Here is a 22,937-nt window from a genome sequence, read left to right on the forward strand (position 1 = left end):
AGATACCAAAATTTATATATTTAATTATGTGTAGAAAACTAAGTTCCCATTACAGTGGAGCCCTGGAGAGAACCATACGAAATGCAGACATCTTAGCTTATGGTATGACAACCGGCATTCTAGACTTGTGACTGCACTGACTAGACCTTCCAGTGGTTATAATGGAAGAACAGGCTTCTCCTGCACAGGAAGAGACTACGGAGGTATCCGAGATTGGATCTGAATACCACCATCAGCTGCCCGAACACAAGCACACCGTATCATTAGGGATGTGGTCATGTACCTGTGAGATATATCTGCATGATGAGACACAGGACTCCCCCACAGAAATCACAAGTTTCCCATGAATAGCTGTAATCCTGGTGGATTATCAAAAATAATACGCTGACTGAACCCTGCTTTTAGAGATTTATTCAACTGACTAAGCATAGATATGCAGGGACGTTTGAAATGCTCTATAGCACCTTGTCTGGCCTCCAGCTGCCACTCTGGAAAGGAATCCTCTAGGTCTTCTGCCAAATCTGCCAGTCCCACGTGGATATCTCAGAAATCCTACTGAGTGTCGTCCCACCTGCCACAGTATATATGTTTGAGAAGACATCTGCTTTGTACACAGCTGTGCATAAAATCTACCTTTGATGCAGAAAGCCTCAATAATTGAAATTTAGCAAAATAAGCTAATTATATGCCTGAATTCATGAAAAGACATTTTTCCACAGAATAATCTGAACTCTACCTTTTCCAGGCTACTAGCTGATGTAATCAATGCTAGATTGGAGCCTCAGATGGATGAGACACTCTGTACAAACAGAAGTCTCCTTCTACAAGAGGTTCTGGTGGCAGAGAAGGACACCTAAAGGCCTGGACAATTTCAAACTTCATCCTCTTTCTGCAAATGAGGTAACTGGGTTGTATGACTGCAGGTGTACTTCTGAAGACTGTCTCAACAGATTTGGTATTGTATCCTGCAGTGCAACCTACTCACTTGGAAATTTGGCTTATGTTCTCTACAGCTGTTCTTCTGGCTAGGTTATCCTTTCTTTCCTCGAGACCATGTAACTTTCGTGAAATAAACGAAGCTGGGTGAAGATTTAGATTGCATTGCTAAACACTCAAAGTCGAGTAACCTTAGCTTCCAATCTGTTCCCTTTGATGTATATATTTATCTTTAACTCAGCATTTCTAGAAGAAACAAACTTTTCATTTTTATTCCATTCTTTCACCATACAATCTTTTTTTCATCTGATCTGACCATTTTAGTAATTTACCCAACAATCGCACAGTCTATTTTCTTTTTAATCATTATATTGAATTTGGAGAACATGTTAGTCCACTGTGCAGCTAGCAGTTACAGATGGAGTTATCCAAAGGCTAATCCCTCAAACTTCCTTTTACCATGCCCCATTTTTAAAGTGCTGATTCATTATTTATGGCACTGGTCCACAGGACTGATATACATAATTTCAGAAGCAACCAAGCCTAAGCAAACAGACCTATGCAGCCTAAGGTAAGTACCCAGCAGGATAACTACTGACCCAGTAGGCAGGAAATACTTGCACACTTAGGGAGATGCCCTGTGCTTTGTGGCCTGGCAGCCTGGCTGGCTCCAGAAGAGGCAAGAATATGCTTCCTCTCTGTCTGATGTTGTAAAGAAACGTTCACTAACAAGAACTGTGCTCAGAATGACAGAGCTGTGAAGAAAGAAACAAGGAGGAATGGTCTGCACACCCCTTCCCCTTGTACGGGAAGCACTGTAACAAAGCACACAGAAGCTGCAGTTTATCCCAGGGACATTACCACTTTGCGTGACATGTACTTATAGAACACACCATACAAATTTCCCAAAACCAAGCAAGAAACTGCTTTTATTATTTTATTCCCATCATTTAGCTTGTCATTGTTTTTCTTTTTCTTTGTTCCTATGCTTCACAAGTGTTATTAATTTTGAAAGATTTTTTATTTTTTTTTAAATAAAGGTTTTTCAAGCTCTCTAGATTGTGGTGAGACACATTTTAGGGAATTTTATATGGTAAGCAAATAACTTCTGAACTCTTCCAGAAAACAAGGGTTGTGTTTTGTGATCTCTTTGACACTACTTTCCATACTGAAACATCAAAAGCTGGTGTTTAGTTTCTAGTGGTTTTATTTCTTGGTTGAAAACACTTAGTTTGGCATAGTCTGTAAGATATAATTTCTTTTCTGTCATTTACAGCTATTCTACATTTGAAAATACTGCAGGACAATTAAGCTTCAGGGATGATTCTTTTCAGCTCTAATTGAAGACAAAATAGCTTACAAGACAAACAAGCATTCAGTGGCACGACAAGGCAAGCTGGATGACTATGTAGGCAGAACTGCTATCTCATTTTATTGTTTAATCGCTTATTTTATTGTTTAATGGCTTAAACCAACTGCATGCTCAGGGATGCAATGGAGTATTAGTTCTAGCACTGGCTATTGCTATGAGTAGTACACACATTTCATCCTCAGTTCTGCCAATATTTTTCAAACCTGCCCTACTGTTTGGCCTCTTCTGAGTAGCTTGTCAGTGCCAAATGGTGGGCTGACAAATGCACACGAGATGCAAACTAAATCAGTTAGCAAATGGTCCCTGAAACCACCAGCACTTACTTCCCTAGAGCCCATTTATAAAGTTTTCAGATAAAAGAAGCCATACAAATGCAATGTTCACCATGTTAGCTTTTCTGCAATGTACACTGCCTGAACTAAAAGCTCCTCACATGCCTTTATTTGAGAATTGCTCGTAACTCCAACTTGTCAGGCTTTAAAAAGGAAGCATATACCTGGTTAATTTTGAATGCCAACAAGTCTTCCCCACCCCCCCATCCCCCCTTTTTAACTATAATTCAGTAGTTGAACCTTTTATTAACTACGAAGTAGTCTAACATGGCTGCATTCAGGGTTGATAAGGGGAGCTTTTAAAAAAAGCTGTCAGAGGCCATCAAGCTTCCTAGTACCAAACTTGTATGGATTCTACTGGAATAAAGATAATCTGGAGAAGACTCACAGGTTGTCTCATCAGAGATGAAAAAACTTTAAAGGTCTTATCTATACCGTGAAACGAACTGCAGTGTACAGATACCCAGCCTACCAGAGGCCTAAGCTGATAAATCCACGTGATTGAGCACAGACCATACAGATTTCATCAGCTTGGGTGGAGATGCAATGTAATAACAATGGCCCAGTGATGTTAACCTAGTGAGTACCACATCCACTAGCTTGAGTGAAAAACCATGTTAGTACATCCATCCCTCATCCACTTCAAGCAGGACTGTATTTTAACTGTTTAGGTGCTGCTAAGAGGGGAGCAGATTCCTTATTTAGCATAGGGAGAGACTCACCCAGGGCTGCCCTGGCGTTACACAGCCTTAAACGCCTTACCCTGTGCCATGCTGAGAGGTTTGTGTGTGCAGTCATGGAGCCTGCCTGCCACTTGCAGCTCTGTAACCTTCCACCTGCGCTGCCTGGCCAGTGTTTTCCAGTTTGGCTGGCTGGATTGTTCCCTTGCTATTCTCTCCATGCTGCTATTCTCAAGGCCTCACACCTGAAAATACTGATAACGTTGATATTCAATTTGATAGTTGAATCTGCACCATACCATAGTCCTCCTCTCCTCTGTCCTCTCCCCTTGGCAATAACTTTTGGTATATATTTGAACACTGGAACAGGCTGCCCAGGGAGGTTGTGGAGTCTCCTTCTCTGGAGATATTCAAGGCCCGTCTGGATGCCTACCTGGGCAGCCTGCTCTAGGGAACTGCTTTGGCAGGGGGGTTGGACCCGATGATCTCCTGAGGTCCCTTCCAACCCCTACAATTCTGTGATTCTGTGATATTACTGAGCCCAGCAACATGCATGCACAAACCTCAATAAGCAGTCGACATTCAACACCTGCCCTGATGCAGCACCACCACTATCATAAACAGGAACAACCAACATGGTTGTGAGCAGGTCATTGTAAAAACCACAGAATAACTACGGGAAAAGCAGAGGATGTTCATAGAGGATGCACCATCACTTCCCTTTCAAGCTGGCCAGTGGGAAAAGTTTCCCTTTTTCTTCCTCTCCCTTGTTTTCCTTTTTTTCCCCCATAAAAGTAACTTTCACCTTCAGCATCAACTTATGCTGTCAGCTGCAGACCTTACAATTGCAGTGCTGCATTTTGTGTGTAAACCTCTTTCAACATCCTCTGTGCTAACACTCCCGCTGCCCATATACATATTATACATATACTCTACTCCATGTGCAAGTGCAGTTCTCCTGACCCCTCTCTGGTGACAGCACAAGGTCTTGTGTGACTAGGTGAGGAGACGTATAAGGAGAGATGTTAGTCAAGCTGTAACTTCTCCCTTCCTCTTGCCCCCCAGCTGATTAATTTCTAAGCAGCTTATCTGCCAGGACTAGAGCCAGAAAAATTGCAGGGAAATACAGGCTGGGCACAATGGAGGAGGAGGAATAAAGGCCACCTCAGCATAAATCATTTTAAGCTGACGTGGAAGCTAGCTCTCAACTTTGCATGCAAATAGCAGCTCTTAGACCACACTTCCATGAGTTACTGAAAAGGATCTTTTGTGACACTTGAAACACTAGACTTCACTGGTCTAAAGATGTGGGATGAACTCCGTACTTTATTCCCCCCCCCCCCCCCCAAGTAATTTATCTTGCCAGAATCAGAGTCCCTTAGTACAATCTCTTAACCTTAATCTGTATTTTAAAATATTTGAAAAGCACATTTTTTTTAAACAGAGATCAGTAGGAAATTTAGTTTAGAGTATAAAAGACCAAAATGGCTTCCAACTTTCTGCATATTTAGTATCTGTTTTAATAACACAGCTGCTTCCTCAATCTAGAGTCAGAAACTGATGAAAATGAAAAGTACTGATTGTAGCATCTTACCTACTCGATTTTTCAAATCGAGTTTATAAACAGGCGATGTGGTCTCCATTTACTTGGGAAGTCCAACACTTCTATCCTATTACTCCACTGCTAAAAGTCAGCAAACAAATTCCAAATACACAATGGCAGCTAAAAATCAGCAAACAAATTCCAAATACACAATGGCAGCAAGTTATTTTAAAATGTAATAAATGTAAATACCATCCTACAGAAACAAAATACAGCTCCTGTGCTTCACTAACTATTGTAACAGATCTAGAACTGCCTTCAAACTTCCTTTGGTCAGGGCGGGCACAGATCCCGAAGGAAAGGACCCTGTGCATTAAGGTGTCTGTGATGTGTGACGCAGCGAACCCAAGCAGCTTTCAGAGCCGTGATGTGCTGCACAACCCCCTTGGCTGCAGGGTCAGCCCAGCCACCTCGCTGCAGGAGAGCAGCCTGCAGGCAGCTCTCCCTTGGCATCTCCGCGGCCTTGCCTTTATCTACCAGTGCAGCAGGAAGTTCTCATGAGAATGACGTTCCTGTTTTGACTGTAGAAACAACAGAGTTGTCTCCTTGTATGGAAACCCTGTAAAAGTTTGAATGACCTAAAAGGGGAGTCTCTGCTACAGATGAGGTCTGCATGATGTGTTGCACGTGGGTTGGAGACCTGTTTCATGCCACACCACTCGGGGCTCCCAGCATCTAAAGGGACATAAGATTATCTGCGCTACTCTCTTACACCGTTTGCTCTAAGAAATAGCATCTAAATGATACCTTGTAAGTACCTTTCTTACTGGGACCATAACAGACCAGCAAAACAAGGTGATGAACAATTATTTCCAACATAGGACAAGTCCCTGGACATTACAGTATGGCACCATTTGTCTTTCATCTGGTATGACTGTGTGTGCAGGTAGCTGTATGTATAGGGTGTGCATGCACATGCAAACAGAGTTATTTATCAATTAGTTTTATTTATTAATTTAGTTTCCACTATATTATTAATCGTTCTGCAGAGGCTGCTGTATTCCACTAAGTAAAATGGGGCAGACAAACAGAGATTTAGGCTTCTTGTCCCACCCTACCTATTTGTTTTGTGATCAGAAAAATCTAATACCCTTGCTGCTGCCTAATGCACCTAGAACAGTAGTGTTCATGTACCACTGCACCCTAACATAGGAACAAAGTTCAAGAAAGAAGCAAACAACAATTGCAGTAGACATGCTATTCTTTTTCATTTAAAGAAAAAAAAAATCTTAAAAGTTAGCAACTGCTAAGTGTTTGGAGGTTCTGTTTCCATGATTATGTTTCAGTAACAAAGATCAGATTCTGGAAGTCCACATTTTGTTTTTTGCTAACCTGCATTTTTTCCAGCCTAGCCTTTTTATCTGTTAGTCGAACTAATATCATTATAAAAGCAATTAAAACAAATGTAAGATTTCTAAATATCAACAAAACTCATTTTAGGCACCACAGCCAGCTATTTAAACCTGATGTATGTTGAGTGGTGACTCTAATCAGCAGCAATAAGAAATACAAGTAATACAGTAATCAGACAATGATCTGTACAGTAATGACAGTTTTCTTCCAGTTTTGTTTGTCTGTTTATCATTTACAATTCAGGTATTGTTCCCATAAAAAATCAGAATGAAATGCTACAATACAAAAGTTACCACAATTTAAAAATCTAGGGGAAAAAGAAAAATAAGAAGCCAAATGAAGTATTTTCCTTAGACTATTATGAAATGCTGTCTTTTCATTTTGCATTTTCACTTCAAACTCCCTAATTTTTAAATATTGCTATAAATTCAACTTCTAACAAAAGAGTAATTTTGAGCAAAAACACTTCTCCAGCATTCATAGACTCATTCTTTTTTATAGTTATGAGGTATATAAAAATTATTAGGGACTCCATTATGTAAACCCTCTACAAGAAAGGCAAAATCTTTCACTGCAAAAATATTCTGTTGGAAATTCCTGATCAGTTTTTGTTGTTGTTGTTGTTGTTATTACACTTTGCATTAATTTTGGAACTTCAGCCCAAATACAAAAGAGCTGACCAAATATAGTTCCTCTAGGGGAAAAAAAAAAGGGGGGGGAGGAGGGTATGCACGAACTAAAATCTATTTCAGAGAAATAGCCCTTGGGATTCCAAAAAATACATATATTGCCTTAAGTTACTTCTGGATTGTTGCATTAGATACAAATTACATTTAATTCAGGATGAATTAGAACAGTTTTTCCATCTGTACTAAAATCATACAAACCCCAAAGATGAAGATGTTTCAAAAATTTAGAACATTTTTCAAGAAGAAGAAATTTCAATGATCATTTAAGAAAACTATTTCTCCCAATTAAATTTTCATTTTTTTTTATTCTTTAAGAATTTGACAGTTTAAAAACAAATTTTCGAATACTGTCTTTTCAAAGATTACTCCAAGTTACTACAGTAATTACAGCATTAATGGAGGGCTCTTAATATAGATTTCTAAACTGTAAAGTCTAAACTGTAAAGTAAAGGATTTTTTACTCATCAACACTGAAGATTAAGGAACTTAGATAGCTAATTTCACAGAATGGTAAAAATATGGAAACTTCACACCGGTTTCAAGCCCATTTTCAAAAAAACAGCCCTTCTAATTTTATAAACTACTTCTAAGAAAAGAGCGCTTTATTTCCAGTGCTACAGATTCTAATCAAATGACACAAAATATCAGCAAAAAAAGGAAAACCTCTCTCTGAGGATAATGTTCTGCCTCCTTACTGCTACGCCTGGAGACCATAACTCCAGTTTGCACACTGAAAAGTAGAAACAGTTATTTTACATGTCTTTATTCCTTTTGATATGCTTTAGGCACCCGTCTTCTTTAAGAAGGAGGTTGTGTATGCTTCTAAACGAGGCTGAACAGACTCCCCTTAGTAATGTCTTAGTTTTATTTTCCTCTGAAATAATCTATAAAGTTTATAAAGATTTAGCACACGTTAATAAGGAAGCATGAAATAATAGAAAAAGTACAAACCTCTGATTGTACATGCCCCGAAAATTATAATTTGCTCTATAATTGGGGATTGGCTTTGGATCTAACGGCCTGTAGATGGCAGGCTCTCCTCTTTTCATAGCCAGACCATTCAGCTCTACTGTTGGAGTTATACTGCCTGGAAAAAACAAAGAGTATACGTAAGGCACTTACATTACAAATACTGCAAAACACACATGCAGGATTGAAAAGAGCAGCAAGAGAGCTGTAATACACTCAGGAGGTATTTTTATGCTCTTAAATTAAAAAAGAAGCAGATACGATGATATTTCACCTTCTTTAAATCATGGGAATATAGGTGCCTGCTTAATCAAAAGCAATGAAAAAGAACATTTAAACCTTTATCTCAGTGTATTCTCTATGCAGTTTCAGTAGATTAATCTTCACAGATGAATGAGAAAGTCAATGCTATAATCAAGCTGGTTATTCACCTTTCCAAAGTGCTTATGCATTATGACAGTTTCTGAAACTATAAATGTTTCTTTCCACTGAACACCATTAAATAAAACCAAAAATCAAACAAAGAGGCATTGAAACGAAGAAGTAGTAATATGCATTACTGTAGTCATTTGGTAATGTTACAATAGAAGTTAGAAAAAACTTTTTCTTTGCAAGACTTGAAACCCCAAAACTATGACTGAAAGTTAGTGATCTAACTAACGGGAATGTTCTAACAAACTGGAAATACAGCTACTGGACATTAATGTTACTACAGCCATCTACTGGTAACAGAATATAAAAATAGCAAACAGGCACCACTTGCCCACTTGCATCACCTCCAAAAATTCCAAACACGAAGCTACGCTGCAGCTTCATTAAAATATTTTTTTCTCAAAAATAAAATGTTTAGGTACAGTATTCTCCACTTCTCTGTTGTACGAAAACCCTAAAGGAGCTAAATGCACATCTGAATAAAAAGGAGCTAGTATTTACTTAAAATATTTTCTTAGCAGTTTCAAATGAATCTAGTCTTAAAACAGTTACAATGAAAGTGCCAGTCTGGCCTTACAGCTTTATATGCCTAATGATGAAAGTCTGTATGCAGTATTTATTCAAAAACTTTTGTCCACTACAGTTTCGGTATTTTACAGAGCAAGGAATAACTGTGAATTCAACTCTGTATTAAAAATGCAAAAATGTCATTTTTATTAGAAGATACTTGTGCATATACAGTATACCTTTCTTAAAGCAGAATTACAGTATTGTGTGATACAAGTTTTAATGAATTCTTTTAAAGCCTACTTCTTTTGTTATCACCTTTTCCCTTTACAAATATGCTAAAAGCCCCAAAAGGCTAGAAGCTGAGTGATACTCTGCAATGTCAAGAAACAAATCCAGGATCCTTTTGTATAGAGATCTGAGCCTCCTGTTTCCTAAACAGCAAAAGTCACACTGTCTGCAAAGGACACAGGGTAAAACCAGTGTCCTGGAGAAGCAAGGCATTGATCTCCAAAAGAGCAAGAGGATACTGTCACATCACTTGCAAACAATCCTTAATGCCTAATGCACTGGATAATACTCAAGCTCTCAAGAAAGTTAGTCCTGCTTTCTTCCTGAACAGAGGTTAACTGCAAAATGACTCCACTTTACAAAAGTGCCTGAAATATTTTATGTTTTTTAAGGGATAGTTGAACCAAAGGGAAATAAAAAGAGAAAAGGGGAAAAGGGAAAATATGAAAGTGTAAAAAGGAAAAAAATAATGGAAGAATCCATTTTTTCCTCACCGGTTACTTTCTTTTATATTAGCGTGAAATGAAGCTAGGAATAATTCTTTTTCCAATTAATTTGCTCAAACCAGACAGAACAAATCACCGAGGATGTAGCTGAGATGTGTACCTCAAAAGGCCTTGCATGCATAGAAGGCAACTCACAGGTAACAACTTGAAATGAAGGATGCAAGACAGAAACCTATGTTCTTTTAATTGCTCAAACAATTTCTAAAGCTGTTGAGGGCTTTCTGAAAGCATAGACTGCTAAGAAAGAAAATCTGTCATGCAGGAAATTACCTCTCAAAGCTGCCATGCCAAAACCTGACCTTATATTTACACCACAGATATAATTTCATAGGATTGGACTGGATAAAATTTGGCTCTTCCATTGGAAAATTAGCAAAAATAACTTCCCCCAAAAAAGGAACAGAACTTTACTATGCTAATAACAGTCAGTTCAATCTGTTTTTGTCTTCTCTGTCTATGGTTGATCACATACAGTCACTTTGTATACAGCTGAATATTATGTAAATAATATTCGCTTAAAGTTCAATTGTTTTAAGTATGTGCATTAAAAACTCTCCTGTGCAAACTCACTAGAAGTTCTTTATTAACTATCTTACCTGTAAAACAATGACATTGATTCTCATCCACCAATTAAACCTATATCTTGTACCACTAATAAATAAGTTTAACAATATTTCAACAGTTCAACATGATTTATTATGCAGAGGAAATTGTCATACCTGGATTATTGTTAACATTATTTTTGGGTGGTCTAGGAGTTGGCTTGGGAAGGGTAGTTTCATTCAATGCTTTGCTAGCAGCAGCATGTTGGGCCTTTTTAATACTGCTTCCTTCAGCCTCCCATGTCTGTTCTCCAAGAGTCAGTTGCACTGTGAACATCTTCAAGACAAAGAACAGGTAAAAACTGGCAAGATTATCACAGCAGATCAGATCAATCTGTATGAAAGTCTATGGGCTTGAAGAGAAAATGTACCCTCTTTTCATTATAATACAACTCTCAGATAACACATCTGATTCTTACAGAGATCAGTGGGTCCTTAGCAGAGGGCAACATTTGGCCTTATAGATGACAAAGTAAAATAGCATAATGCTAGCATCAACTATGAAAGAAGAGAATACTATTTAAACCAAGTAATAACAACCATGCAAACCAGTCCTTTGTTCTTGGATGACTACATACAGGTCAGTTCAGGTGACATTGCTTTATGCGTTTAAACAGTCACTTTTGCTTGTCAATAACAGGTAAAGATCTCTACTAAAAACACAATTTTGTAATAATTCTGAATGGATACAAATAACTGTACACTCTTCAAGAATTTTGAAGAGAATTTGGCCCAAATACTTCTACACAGTTAAAAAGATTTCCTGCGTAACCTGATTTCTGAAAAAAGAAACCGTATTGCTAGGGCAGTCACAACTCAAACATATTCAACAATATAAGGTAAGAAAGAAAAAAAAGTTTTATCTTTTTGAATGACACTGCAGTTTTCGATGTTGATTCTGTAGTGGACAGGAACTGTAAATTCAGAGTTCAGAAACTGACTGCTGATAAAACCATATACATTTCAAAATCTGTGATAAAGGATTATTTCAAGCAGTATCTATGCTATGCAAGCTGTGAAGATAAATCTCAAAGCATATTTAAGATACTACATAGAGTATATCTTCTGTATGATATGTATATGTTTTGTTTAAATTTGAGCATCTAACAAAGAGAGGAAAAAAATAAGAAATTATGTCTTTTCCATATGAATACCAAATATATAAAGCAGGATTTCATTGCCAAATATACATGGTAAATGAAGATATACCTACCTGAGAAAATGGGCTACCTTACTTGAGGCAACACAAAGAAATGCACATATTAGTGTCAGTAGTATACAAAGCAAATGTTTTATTTGGATAGTTATTTGCTCTATACTTTTTAAAGTGACTTAAATTTGCTAGATTCAGAACCAGGTATCTAGGGATAGGCAGGATGTACAGCCCTTAAATCTGCCTTCACATATATTTTTATTTAGCAAGTACCTGCACACAAGCATTTGAACACAAATATGTATATGCCTCCCAACACACGCACGTAGTACATTTGAATTGAATTCTATAAATACATGCTTTTATCTTAGCTACAGGCCTGAATTTTTGCCCACTGTAAGTTTCAGAAACACAGTGCAAGACTGTGGATCACAGCGCCTAGCACCATTTCATTTTTTCACAGCAGCCATGACAATTTCCTTGTAAACAAGGGGGAAGCAAAAAAGCTAGTCTCTAAATGTTGCATCCTGTCAAGTGCTACCCCTCAGACTTGAAAGTTAAGCTGGGTATGAGAGCTAAATACCCATATCTTATATACATTATCTATGAACATACATCCTTATTACTAACAGAACTGAAAGAAATTATCAGTGTAGTATTTTCACAGGGGGAGAATAATCTTGAATTTCAATAAAAATATATTTGGTAACAGCTACTTATCTATCTGTAATTCCCTTCTTAGTGCTTAGAGCAATAAATTAGAACAATTTAAGTTAAAAAAGGGCTTGCTAAGTAAATTTCTGGAGCTGGAGCTCTAGTCTTCTCACTTATCCCATCTAAGAAAAACCTCCTGAAAAGAAAAAATTAAAAAATGTATGTCAGAATTTAATTAAACACATAAAATTGGCTAAAAAAAAAGTCTGGAGTAGCCAATGAATAAAGATTCTAAGTTCTCAGACCCAAGCTGCCAGTTCTGCTACACAGGCATTTCTCACCGGTTTTTGTGGAAGTTTTTATTCCTTCAGTCTAACCTAATTACCTGACGGCAACAGAGCAGAAATGCTAAGGCCTATCATGCCTTGCCCTTATTTTCATTCCACCAAGTTCCTGAGGTCTGACAATTTTTTCCTCCTCACTTCTTCTGCACACCAAACCCTCTCTCCTGCTTCCCAGCCTTTTGAAGTGCTATGTCCCTCAGCAATCTGCTCTTTTCTCTGTACCACTCTTAATTTCTTTCGCCAGTCTTTCTTTTAAGTTTGTCTCCTGAGATGCCACTGACATAGAAGCACACAAGAAAGGATCAACCTGACAAATACACTTGAAAACGTAGTTAATGCTAACAAAAGACCTGATTTTTCTTATGATGAAGGATCTTGTTGGAGGGCAGGCTCCTAGGCATCCTAACCACACTGTCACTTCCCTCACAGCTCTGCTGTTTCTAGCTTCCCATTTCATCCTTGTTGTCTAAACCTCTTTTCCAAAGATGTCTAGAAAAAAAAGGACATACAAATTTACTAGCATTTCTGGCCATGACACAGGCAGCTGTCCTGTAAAGCATGCCTCTGAAAATCACGAAAACCACTAGTGGACAGGAACACAGTTTGCATAAGAACAAAGCAAACTGAGAAACTCCTTAAATGGTGAACAGCAGCAGCAACACATCCTTTAGGTCATGTTTTCTAGAGCAGACTCAGCTCTGTTTCACATATTCTATCAGATAAATCATCATGTTGCTAGCAATACATTATCCAAAACTGCTAACACAGTCGTAGTTTCTATGTCTCTGCTTTCCACAGAGCAAAGAAATACTAGTCTGCATAATCTTATTAATATCAACCTTGTTCTTCATCCTCTCCCCTCCTGTGTTGTTCTCACTTGCTGCACAGGCCCAAATTAGACTTAACATTCTTCTGAGCAACAACCAATCTGCACAGCATGTCACATTTTTTGATCACTATGAACATAATTAAAAGTAACGAGGTAAATTGAAAAACTGAAAAATTAAGAAACCCTTGTTAAATCTGGCTTTCAAAAGCGCAGCTAACACAGCCTCAAGTAATTTCAGTAATTCCAGTTCCTTTAAAAACAGTAACAAATATATCTGAACTACATCTTATCCCGCTACACTGTAGTAGAAGTGTAACACAACTCATATCCCTTTACTGTTGAGAAATACAAACAGTGGCCACCACACCTTTTGGCATGACTGAAGCACTTAAATCCCAGTCATGGAAAAAAGTAACAAAATAAATATGCAGCAACTAGGTGAAAAGCAACAGAAAGCACATCAGATTTAACATGTCACAACGTAAAACCAACCAGTGAATCACCTGGTCCTGAACGCTTCCAGGGGGAGGATGAGCACCTCAGTTGCCATTACTGATGGGTGACCCTAAGAGCTTGCTGATTCTCGGCAGCCCCGCACCTGCTGACATCATTTCCACCAGCATGCACAAAACCAGCCAAATCACACTGTCAGAAATTTGCATCAGCTCTGTGCTAGCCGACAACGTAATGGGCAACAGAAACAAGGGCTGAGAGAAGAGCCCACAGCTAGCTGAAACTGTTTACTGATCATGAGAATATCCCTCCATGCTCCTTATCATCTGAAAGCATCCTAATTCCTACCTATTAAATGAAGCTGGATATCCGAATTGACATGAGAACTGACAAGAATTAACTGCCAGCTCACTATAACCTTTAATGCTATGATCATATTAGGAGCCCTAATATCACTGCAAACCTTAAGGTTGCACAAAATTTAAAGGAAAGAACAATAAAAGAGTTTGTGCCCTCAAATGCGAGATCCAAAGGTACAGTATCAATGGACACAGAATCGTATCAATAAGCACTTGAAAAATATCAATTGGACTATCTTCATAGTAACCTGCACTACCATGAAAAAAATTCAGAGGTAATTATCAGAGGCAAGCCATCTGGAGAGAAGGATTCACACAGCTTAAAAAGCAAAAACCCCATAGAGATTAACAAAGGGTGGTGATACTCTGGAAAGACCTTCAGAAGGTCTTTATAGAGACTAACAAATATAAACTCAAAGATTTAAGTCAAAGTAGGGTACAAAGGGATATAAAGGGCTCCAACAGAGTCACAAACATACTTTCTGAAAGCAAGAAAAATAAAGCAAAATCAAAAAAATGTTAGAAACCCTTTACACTAGAAACCCGGTTGTGTTTGACAAGTGAACTTGTCGAGATCATGACATTATTTGTTCAGCATTTAATGTTTGGCTCATAACCTGGAAGTGTGACCTTACCTTGGCATGAGCAGGCCCTCGTTCATTCAGAAGCTTATACTGGGGTTGAATTCTATTGAAACGGGCTAACTCATTTACCAGACACATTGGAGTTTTCTCTTTGGGGTTTGCCATGTTATCTTGGAGAGGAGCTGTAAATAAAGAGTCTGTAAAGTTCTTGTGGATAAATGTATTCTTCACAACTTTGCAAAACTTTGCAAAAGCACTAGTATGCTTAAAGAAAGAATACTTTGTCTAAAAAATAATTTTTGTACATAAGCTAAATACAACGTTTAAATACCATTTACATATTAATCATAACAGAATATGCATTATATAATGTTCATTTTGAATACATGCAATTAAAAATATTTTTTTTCAAAATGTCTCTATAGAAGATGACAGTGGAGATGGACATATACATATGCCACATTTTCTATGTCACCAAAATGTTAATTGTCAGGAGTATGCTTGTTATGTGAATTGACTACTCTTTCAGAATGATTTCTCAACACTTTGAAGCAACACTGGATAGCATAAAGGTTGCAAGATAAATACAGCAGATGAAACACTGTGGTCCTCACTTGCTGGCCCTCCTTCCCAGTTCTCAATGCTTGTAATAAGTCACTCTCTGAGCACTCCCAAAGAACATCTCCCTACTCCCTCTAAGGATTCTGTTCTGCTTTCTTAGACTATTTACTTCATGTATACTGCCTTAACATTTTTTAGCCTCCTCCTATTTCTTTTTCAACTTGTATTTATCCCCTACACATGCTTTCACTGCTTGCTTAACTTTTTAGGATAACATTTCTGTATTTAATACCCCGTGCAGCATAGGAACTACAGCATTTATTAGGCTACAAAGGAAACACCAAATACTGCCAAGCAGTCTAAAGACATTCTGTTCTAGGGAAGAGAAGTACACTTGGAGACCTTCCTGCACGACTAAAACTCCTCTGTAAAAGATACACTCAGAATTTGACAAAATAGACATGTTCTTTTCTGAGTTTTTATACCATTAACCAACACTTTACTGTAAATCTGAGCTCTGTTAAAGTAACTTAATGTAGTAAACAGACAAGTTAGCTAAAATATTTTTCTACAGAATTTTCTTTCTTTACTTTTACCCTCCTTAAGACTTTTTTTTTTTTTTTTTAAATTAACACTGATGAACAGATTCACTTGAACAACAAAGAAAACAGAGCTGGACCAACATACCTGGTGAGTTGCTAGCGGGAGCAGGATCCACGGGGCCAGCAGTAGGACTGCTACAGCTGGCAGCCGGTTCCGAAATGGATCCATTCATGGCAGGTGGCAGACCCAGCGTGTTTGTAGTTGTTACTGGGAGGGGTAGCACCATAGGGGACATGGTAGGTCCGGACAGGTTTGCTGTAGTCTGCATCTTAACTTGTGCCATTATCTATCGCTGTAATAAACAAAGTACTATGAGCAGGGCGCTTTGCGTTTTGAATGCCGAGTGACAGTATTGATATTAACAACACTTCTTTTTGCTACTGGATCTGGGTCACAAAACTAGTCACCAAAGTCATGGCCCTGCAAACATTACTTCCAAACTGATGCACGGAGAAACAGTTGTTGCTCGCAACCAAAGAACATGACTAAAGCAGAACCCGCGTGTCCTGGCTCTAGGTTTTGTTGCTCAACTGTGGGATGACCCTGCCTAAAAAACAGAAGGAAGAATGATTATTCTAGAATAAAATTCCATACAGATCTCCTGATGATGAGATTAGCACTCACCAGTTTCTCCAAGAGCTGATCTCTATGCAACGAATTGTAGTAGCAATAGTTTTTCAAGTAACGTGCACACAAAACATCAAATAGGGCCACTAGAGAAAAACTCTTTTTTTTTCCTGCCTGTTACCAAACTAGAAAATAGATGAAATAAGAACAGAAAAAAAGGTTAAAAAAAAGAAAAAGAAAAAAAAAAGAAGGCAATAAAGCTTACTTATCCAGGTTACAGATGGAAATTACTCATCCAGACTACAGGTGTAACACTTCAATCCCTGTATAAATTACAAACACAAATACCACAGATTTCCCATATTTGCCTACAAAGCTGCGTATAAAGCCTTTACCTGGAATACGCCTGATATCAATTATCTCCCCCCACCTACCCAGCTGGGTCTCTGTACTGCCAATACATTTTCTCTGGCTAAGTCTGTACTCATAAGCGAAACAGGGTCAGAGCACAGCTCCTTCACGCTATTTATTCACTGAGAGGATGCTCTTTGGCTATGTTTTGGCTACCAACAAAACCTCTTGCAAAAAACACATGGGAACAGTTCAGAGGACAGCCAGCATCCCAGGCAATTCACTAAAGCAAGTTCACAGGCAGTCATTATCCAGGGGAAAGCCACAGATTTCTCCTGTTGGCATCAAGAGCAAACAGGACGACCTAACACTGTCACCTGCTACTACTGAGTAACAAACACCAAGCATGGGTTTTGGGGTTTGTACACACTAAATGTAGTGGAGAGACAAATCCCATAGCAGCCAGGGAGCAGCCTGGTGACCAGGGACCTTTCCTGGCTGAAGCTCTGGTCCCTCTGGCCAGCGTGGAAGAGGACCCGAAGCTCGTCCTCCTCCTCCTCCACCACATGGAGCATCACTACCGACAAGCTCTTCGCTGCTTTTCCTGGGGTTATTCTCTCTTCTAAGCATAAAATCCTACCCAACACCTGAAAAAACTTTCTAATTAGTGTCTTATGGAAATGAGTATGACTCTATACATTTTTATGTGATTAAATCAGTATTTTCCACCCCCAAAAACCAGTTCAAAAATACCTAAGTATCTCTAGTTAGAAGGACACGGTTGGTTAAAATCCTGCATCATTAGATACACCATACAGTAAAACTTCATTATACAAATGCAGCTGTGCTAAAGTAAACTATATTACTGTGTATCTGTGCTTTGAAGACGACATTCAGATTGGAAGGACATTTTTATTACTTGGGGAAGATAGACTGATTTTAATCTCTAGAAAGGCAAAAGTAAAAAAAAAAAAAAAAAAAAAAGCTGAGATGCAATCATTTGCCCTTTTCATAAACACCATAAGTAAAATGCTAACAGTGACAGAATTTAAAAATACATATGCAGTCAGCTGAGATACATTTAAACACTTTGTGTGCTCAAAAATAAGTATGAAATTCAGACTGCAAAAATTCTACTGTCATTTAACAGAAAGTGCCATACAACAGAGGAGTGCTGTTAGAGGGACCTCACGTAAAGATGGAGAAAGAGCATAGCTATAGAATTCTTTGCTATACTGTGTGTTTAACTCTGATTCTACACATATTACAATTCAAAAAGTTTCTTAATTGTAAGTATCAAAGTAAATAATGGCACAATCAGGCCATGGTTATTAAATATTTTTTAAATTAAAACCACATAGAAAATATGAAAAATCATCACAATAATTAATGTTTAAGAAACACCTTAAGAGTATTCACAGCATTTTAGCTTGCATTTGTGAGTATAACAAAGATCACTCATGTAATACTGTATGAGATACTACTGAACGCCTATTCTCAGGCCTCGTCAGCTGTCAATTATCCTTTTGGCTTCCAGTATTGAATGTTTATTCTTCTTTTCAAGAAAGCAGAACATACCAATAATCAAATAAAAATCAAGTGTTTTATGAAGTATATTTATGGTTGTTATTGCTGTTATGTTGTATTGCTGTTTTAAAGGGATAAATCATAGGATTGATCCTTTTCTATTAAGGATAGAAGGCAGTTTGTTAATAGTATCAAGGAACAGGAAAAATGAACAAAATAAAGTTTAGGAGAAAAAAGATTCTTTGTACTTCAGTGAAGTATGCAGGAAATCTGAATAAAATCATAACATATTAGATGTTGGGGTCTGTTTATTTTACTAGTTTTCTTAGATATCTAAAGCTGAAGAACTCCTACAAGAAACTACAGATGTTTTGCAAATTAATCTGCATAAACAGAGATGCCCAGGAAGTAAATATAAGTGCAAGGACTAACCCTTCAGTACATGAGATATGGAGATTATTGATTTGTAATCAGTTCTAAAATCCAATTAGAGAAAACAGAGAGAACACAGTTGACATGGTGCTGTAATGTCATTTTCACATTACCAAGCAAGTAATCTTTGATGTCATCACAAAAACGGGCAAAAACTTGCATGCTACATCTTCTCTTTACGTATATTTATACCAGTGTCATAGTATTTTACGAAGAGTGAAGCACAAATATTTTGCAGCCCCGCAGCCACGAGCACAGAACCGTTCACCACCACAAAACAAAATGTAGGACTTGGGGAGAGAGATTTTACCAAACTGGGCAGAGATAAAGCACGGTAACGTAATTAAAACAACTGTAAATCTGCTACGTGGATATTTTTGAAAAAGCCAGCATACACGAGAGGGATAATTTATTAGGCTATTATGAGTATGTCTGGAATAGCCCCCACACCTCATTTCAAGTGGCTAACCAGCTCACGTCTATGGGACTGCCACATCAAAGAGCCTACAAAGGAGTTTTTCTTTATGCTGCGCAATGGTTACAGACACTCGGATCTTTGTTGGATATCTTTGTTGTGCAGCTGCTGACTGCCGCCTTTGTTGCTTTATAAAGTCACCAACTACCACGCCAACACATCGCAGCAATGATATTACTTGCAGTCTTAATCGCATACGTGTCTACAGAGCTGAAGTCTGTAAGGCACGAGGCTGCAAAAGCTTATGGTGCCTTCTAAAATACAGCAACGTTTTTCCTCTCTCAGTCCAACCTGCCCAGATACACTAGAAATCCTCCAGCAGGCACTTAAGGGGAGCTAAATACACTATAACTCCATTTTTCTTATTTTCAGCTTTTGAAAGCATTTTCTATATAGGTAATTACACAGGTTTCATTAGACAGCTTGGTATGAAGTAGAAAGTTAAACAACGTGTAAGCTGTGATTTTTTCTCTCATGTTAAAAAACAGGAAAAAATCCTCTCACACTTTGAAGTGAAAATATTACTGTCAAATATTCCATTCATTTTTCCCGTAAGCTGGGAAATATGTTAGCTTAGTTACATTCACAGATTCAGAATATTTTTAACAAATGCAAACAAACCTGTGTCATGCTAAAAAGCTCCACATGGCAAAAAGAATTACTTCTTTTTTTTTTCTAATGATTATCATTTCCTGTGCTTTTCTGGAACACATCAGCTTATTTCCTTAAATCTTATGACATAAAATATGAATGAAATGCTGAGGTGAAATGATTCTTAGAGTATGTCAAACTAATCTAATAAGCAAAGAAAGACAAAAGCAGATAAGACAGCAGAGAAGGCAGAAACACGAGCAAAGAGTTTTCATGTTAAATGTACTTTCAAATTGTGGAAAAACTGAAAAAGCAAAATCTTGACTTGAAATAGCAGCTGCTGGGTAAAAAAGCAACACAGCTGGAGAAACTAATGACCTGAATAGAAAATGGAAGACTGAAGTTCATCTGTGCAGAATGTGAAAATACACATGAGCATGGTGCTACCATACTTTCACACTACTATGCCATACAACTAAATGTACACAATCTATTCCATGTACAGGTGTGTAACCAATGACATGTTACACTTACTTGCAAAGTGCTTTAAAAAAACTAAGAATTGAGGGCCAGATTACAAAAAAAAAAAAATCATTAAAAAATGACATATCTTTTACCTTATATACTTCCACTTATATATTCAAATTAGTGCCTATTTTTCACAACAGTATCACACTAAGGACTCCAGGTCCTTTTCTGCCGAATTGCTACTCAGCATGCTATATGCCGTGTTTTGTTTGTGACGCTGACTGTTTTGCAGCTAATGAGACTTTGTTTTTGTCTTCCTTGAATTCCCTTTGAAAATAAAAAAAGAAAAAAGAAAGCAAACTGGAAAAAATGATGATTTAATTTTTTCAGGATTGCGCTGATTTCTACTTCTAGTTCTAAAATGTCTGCAGTCTCCTCCAACCCTGCTTTGCAGCATCCACAAATTTAACAAGTGTACTGTTTATTCTATCATCCACATTAATGAAAATATTGAAAGGCACAGGACCAGCATTATAACAGACTGTGGGCAGTGTCTAGCTAAGCAGCATCTCAATGCCTTTTTTCCAGACCAAGCCTTTCTTTGGTTAGCAGCTTGTAAATGCAACTCTTTTGCCAAAAGTTCACAAGTCATCGAACCCTAATACAGCTAAAACTTTCCTAACCAAGGAGGGTTTGGGTTTCGTTTTAGCCTAGAAATCCATTAAACTCTCCATTTTCCTGATATAACTTCATTCAATGTTACACAAAAGCATACAATACTGCCAAAAGGTTAAATGTTTATCCTCTGCCCTGCTTCTCACATTCGCAGTAAATATTTTGATACCAATGTGTCATCTATAAAGCTAAAGTATAATGTATGTATATGCATATTATATACATGTATGAAGTGTATATCTATGTGTGTAATATATATATGTATAAAAAGTACTACACAAGTCCTAAGCTTTCTGTATCTTCTTTTTCCTGTGGTACTGCTGCATCCAGCAGCTTACTTGGGGATGACAGAAAGCATACAGCTCCGCATTACCTTCCGAGCAGCTGCTAATTCAATCTTTTCTGTTCTATAAAATCAAATAATGAGATAGCCACACAGAAACAGTTTAGCAAGAGCATGACTTAAAGCAACAGCGAGCAGATGGCTATCTAGAATTACTAACAAAATTTATCTTGGGTATACATTTTAAATAGGCAAAATTGACAAACTGCGCGTGAAATCGGTGTGCACAGAAGTCTCCGTGTATCAGTGCTGGTCCCCACTCTGTTTGTGCTCCCCGTTTGTTCCTCCATCAATCTGACGCTTTTTGCCTTACGAGGGATGGCTTGATAACAGGCAGTGATCCAACGCCTGGCTGCCGCAGCAGAGGACGACCCTGTTTGTCCTCTCTCCCCCCCAGCAGAAAGCTAATAGCTCCCTGATAATTCACCTCACTGAACCTGCTCACATGAGAGCGAGGGAAAGATCAGCGGAGAGCCCGTGCCCGTACACGGAGGGCCATAAACCCATGACCTGGCGTGGGTGCGAGGAATCAGCCCTTTCAACTCGCGCTAATCAGCTTAGCATCCCTGCCAAACCTTACACTCAAGTTCAGCTCCTTCACGCTGTCCCACATAAAACCCGCTACCTCAGCCCCAGTGATTCAACCTCCAGACACCTGTGGCATTTAAAACAAAAAAAAAAACAAACAAACAAAAAAAAACAATGGCCTACATTAGGGTGTGGTAATTTCACTGGAAATCTGGACACAGCTACAAGCTAGTTAACACATAAGTAATATACCACAGCAAGTGAAATTAGGGCTTAAAAGCATGTTACTCTCCTGAGGCATAAGAAAAAATAAATCACTAACTTTTATTATTATTACGTTTATTAAACAATTTACAACCAAAGATAAAAATGCACACAGTGAGGAAGGTGTTACAGGTTACAGACTAATACTCAAATGCAAAAGAGCCGCAAGGCTTACAGAAAAGTTCACCCACTTGCTCAGCACGAAGCATGGTGGGGAGGCAGGAGCAGGAGCTGCAAAGTGCCTTCCCCGGCTTTCTGAACGCAACGGGAGGTGGCACACACAAATCCTGGAAGGCCCAGCAGACGCAGGCAGAACGAGCAGCTGCAGATTTCTTTGGGCTTTCGCCAGGCCGGAGCATGAAATCCTATCACACTTTCAGAAAATACAGAAGTTATTTTTGTCAGGGCATTAGCATCCACAGAGGAATATCCTTTGCAAACTCCTATTTATGATCAGTGAGAAGTTTTCTGAAGAGTGTTTCATTCCTGGCTGAAAACTTGAGAGGCGGGAAGGTATTTTTAGAGGGAAAAAAAAAAATCTGCACTCACAATAATTTTCAGCCACTTCTTCAAACAGCAGTCAGCTTAACATACTTTTTTAATTACTACACGGGACAAGCACATTAAAACAAAAAAGGGAGTTCAGACTAGGAAGGCTGAGCTAGAAGCTGTTTCAACTTGCAGACTTCTTTCACCATGAAACTATATTGGTTCCCTAATCTCCAAGACTAAGTTGATCCAAGATGCTACATGAAGCATGAGAGTCCCTAAATCGATGACTAGGTTACAGTTACTTGGGAATACATCTTCCATCTGTCCCTCATTCAATCCTTCTGTAGCAGCCCTCCTTACAGTGGCACTGTGTAATTTAGAAAAGAAAGGAAGATTTCCAAAGAAAAACAAA

General features: G+C 38.2%; 1 protein-coding gene across 4 annotated transcripts in view; it reads right to left on the reverse strand.

Annotated features, from left to right (window-relative positions):
* Positions 1-22,937, reverse strand: part of STAU2 (staufen double-stranded RNA binding protein 2) — a 168,338-nt gene that overhangs the window by 133,908 nt on the left and 11,493 nt on the right. For all 4 annotated transcript variants that reach the window (XM_080581626.1, XM_080581624.1, XM_080581627.1 and 1 more), the window contains exons 2-5: positions 15,897-16,104; positions 14,700-14,830; positions 10,390-10,549; positions 7,917-8,052 (exon numbers count right to left, since the gene is read on the reverse strand). In XM_080581626.1, coding sequence (XP_080437752.1) covers positions 7,917-8,052; positions 10,390-10,549; positions 14,700-14,830; positions 15,897-16,095 — 626 coding nt within the window. In that variant the 5' untranslated portion in view covers positions 16,096-16,104. The remainder of the gene's footprint in view (positions 1-7,916; positions 8,053-10,389; positions 10,550-14,699; positions 14,831-15,896; positions 16,105-22,937) is intronic.

This window comes from Anser brachyrhynchus (assembly GCF_964034855.1).
Source record: "Anser brachyrhynchus genome assembly, chromosome: 2".
NCBI lineage: Eukaryota > Metazoa > Chordata > Aves > Anseriformes > Anatidae > Anser > Anser brachyrhynchus.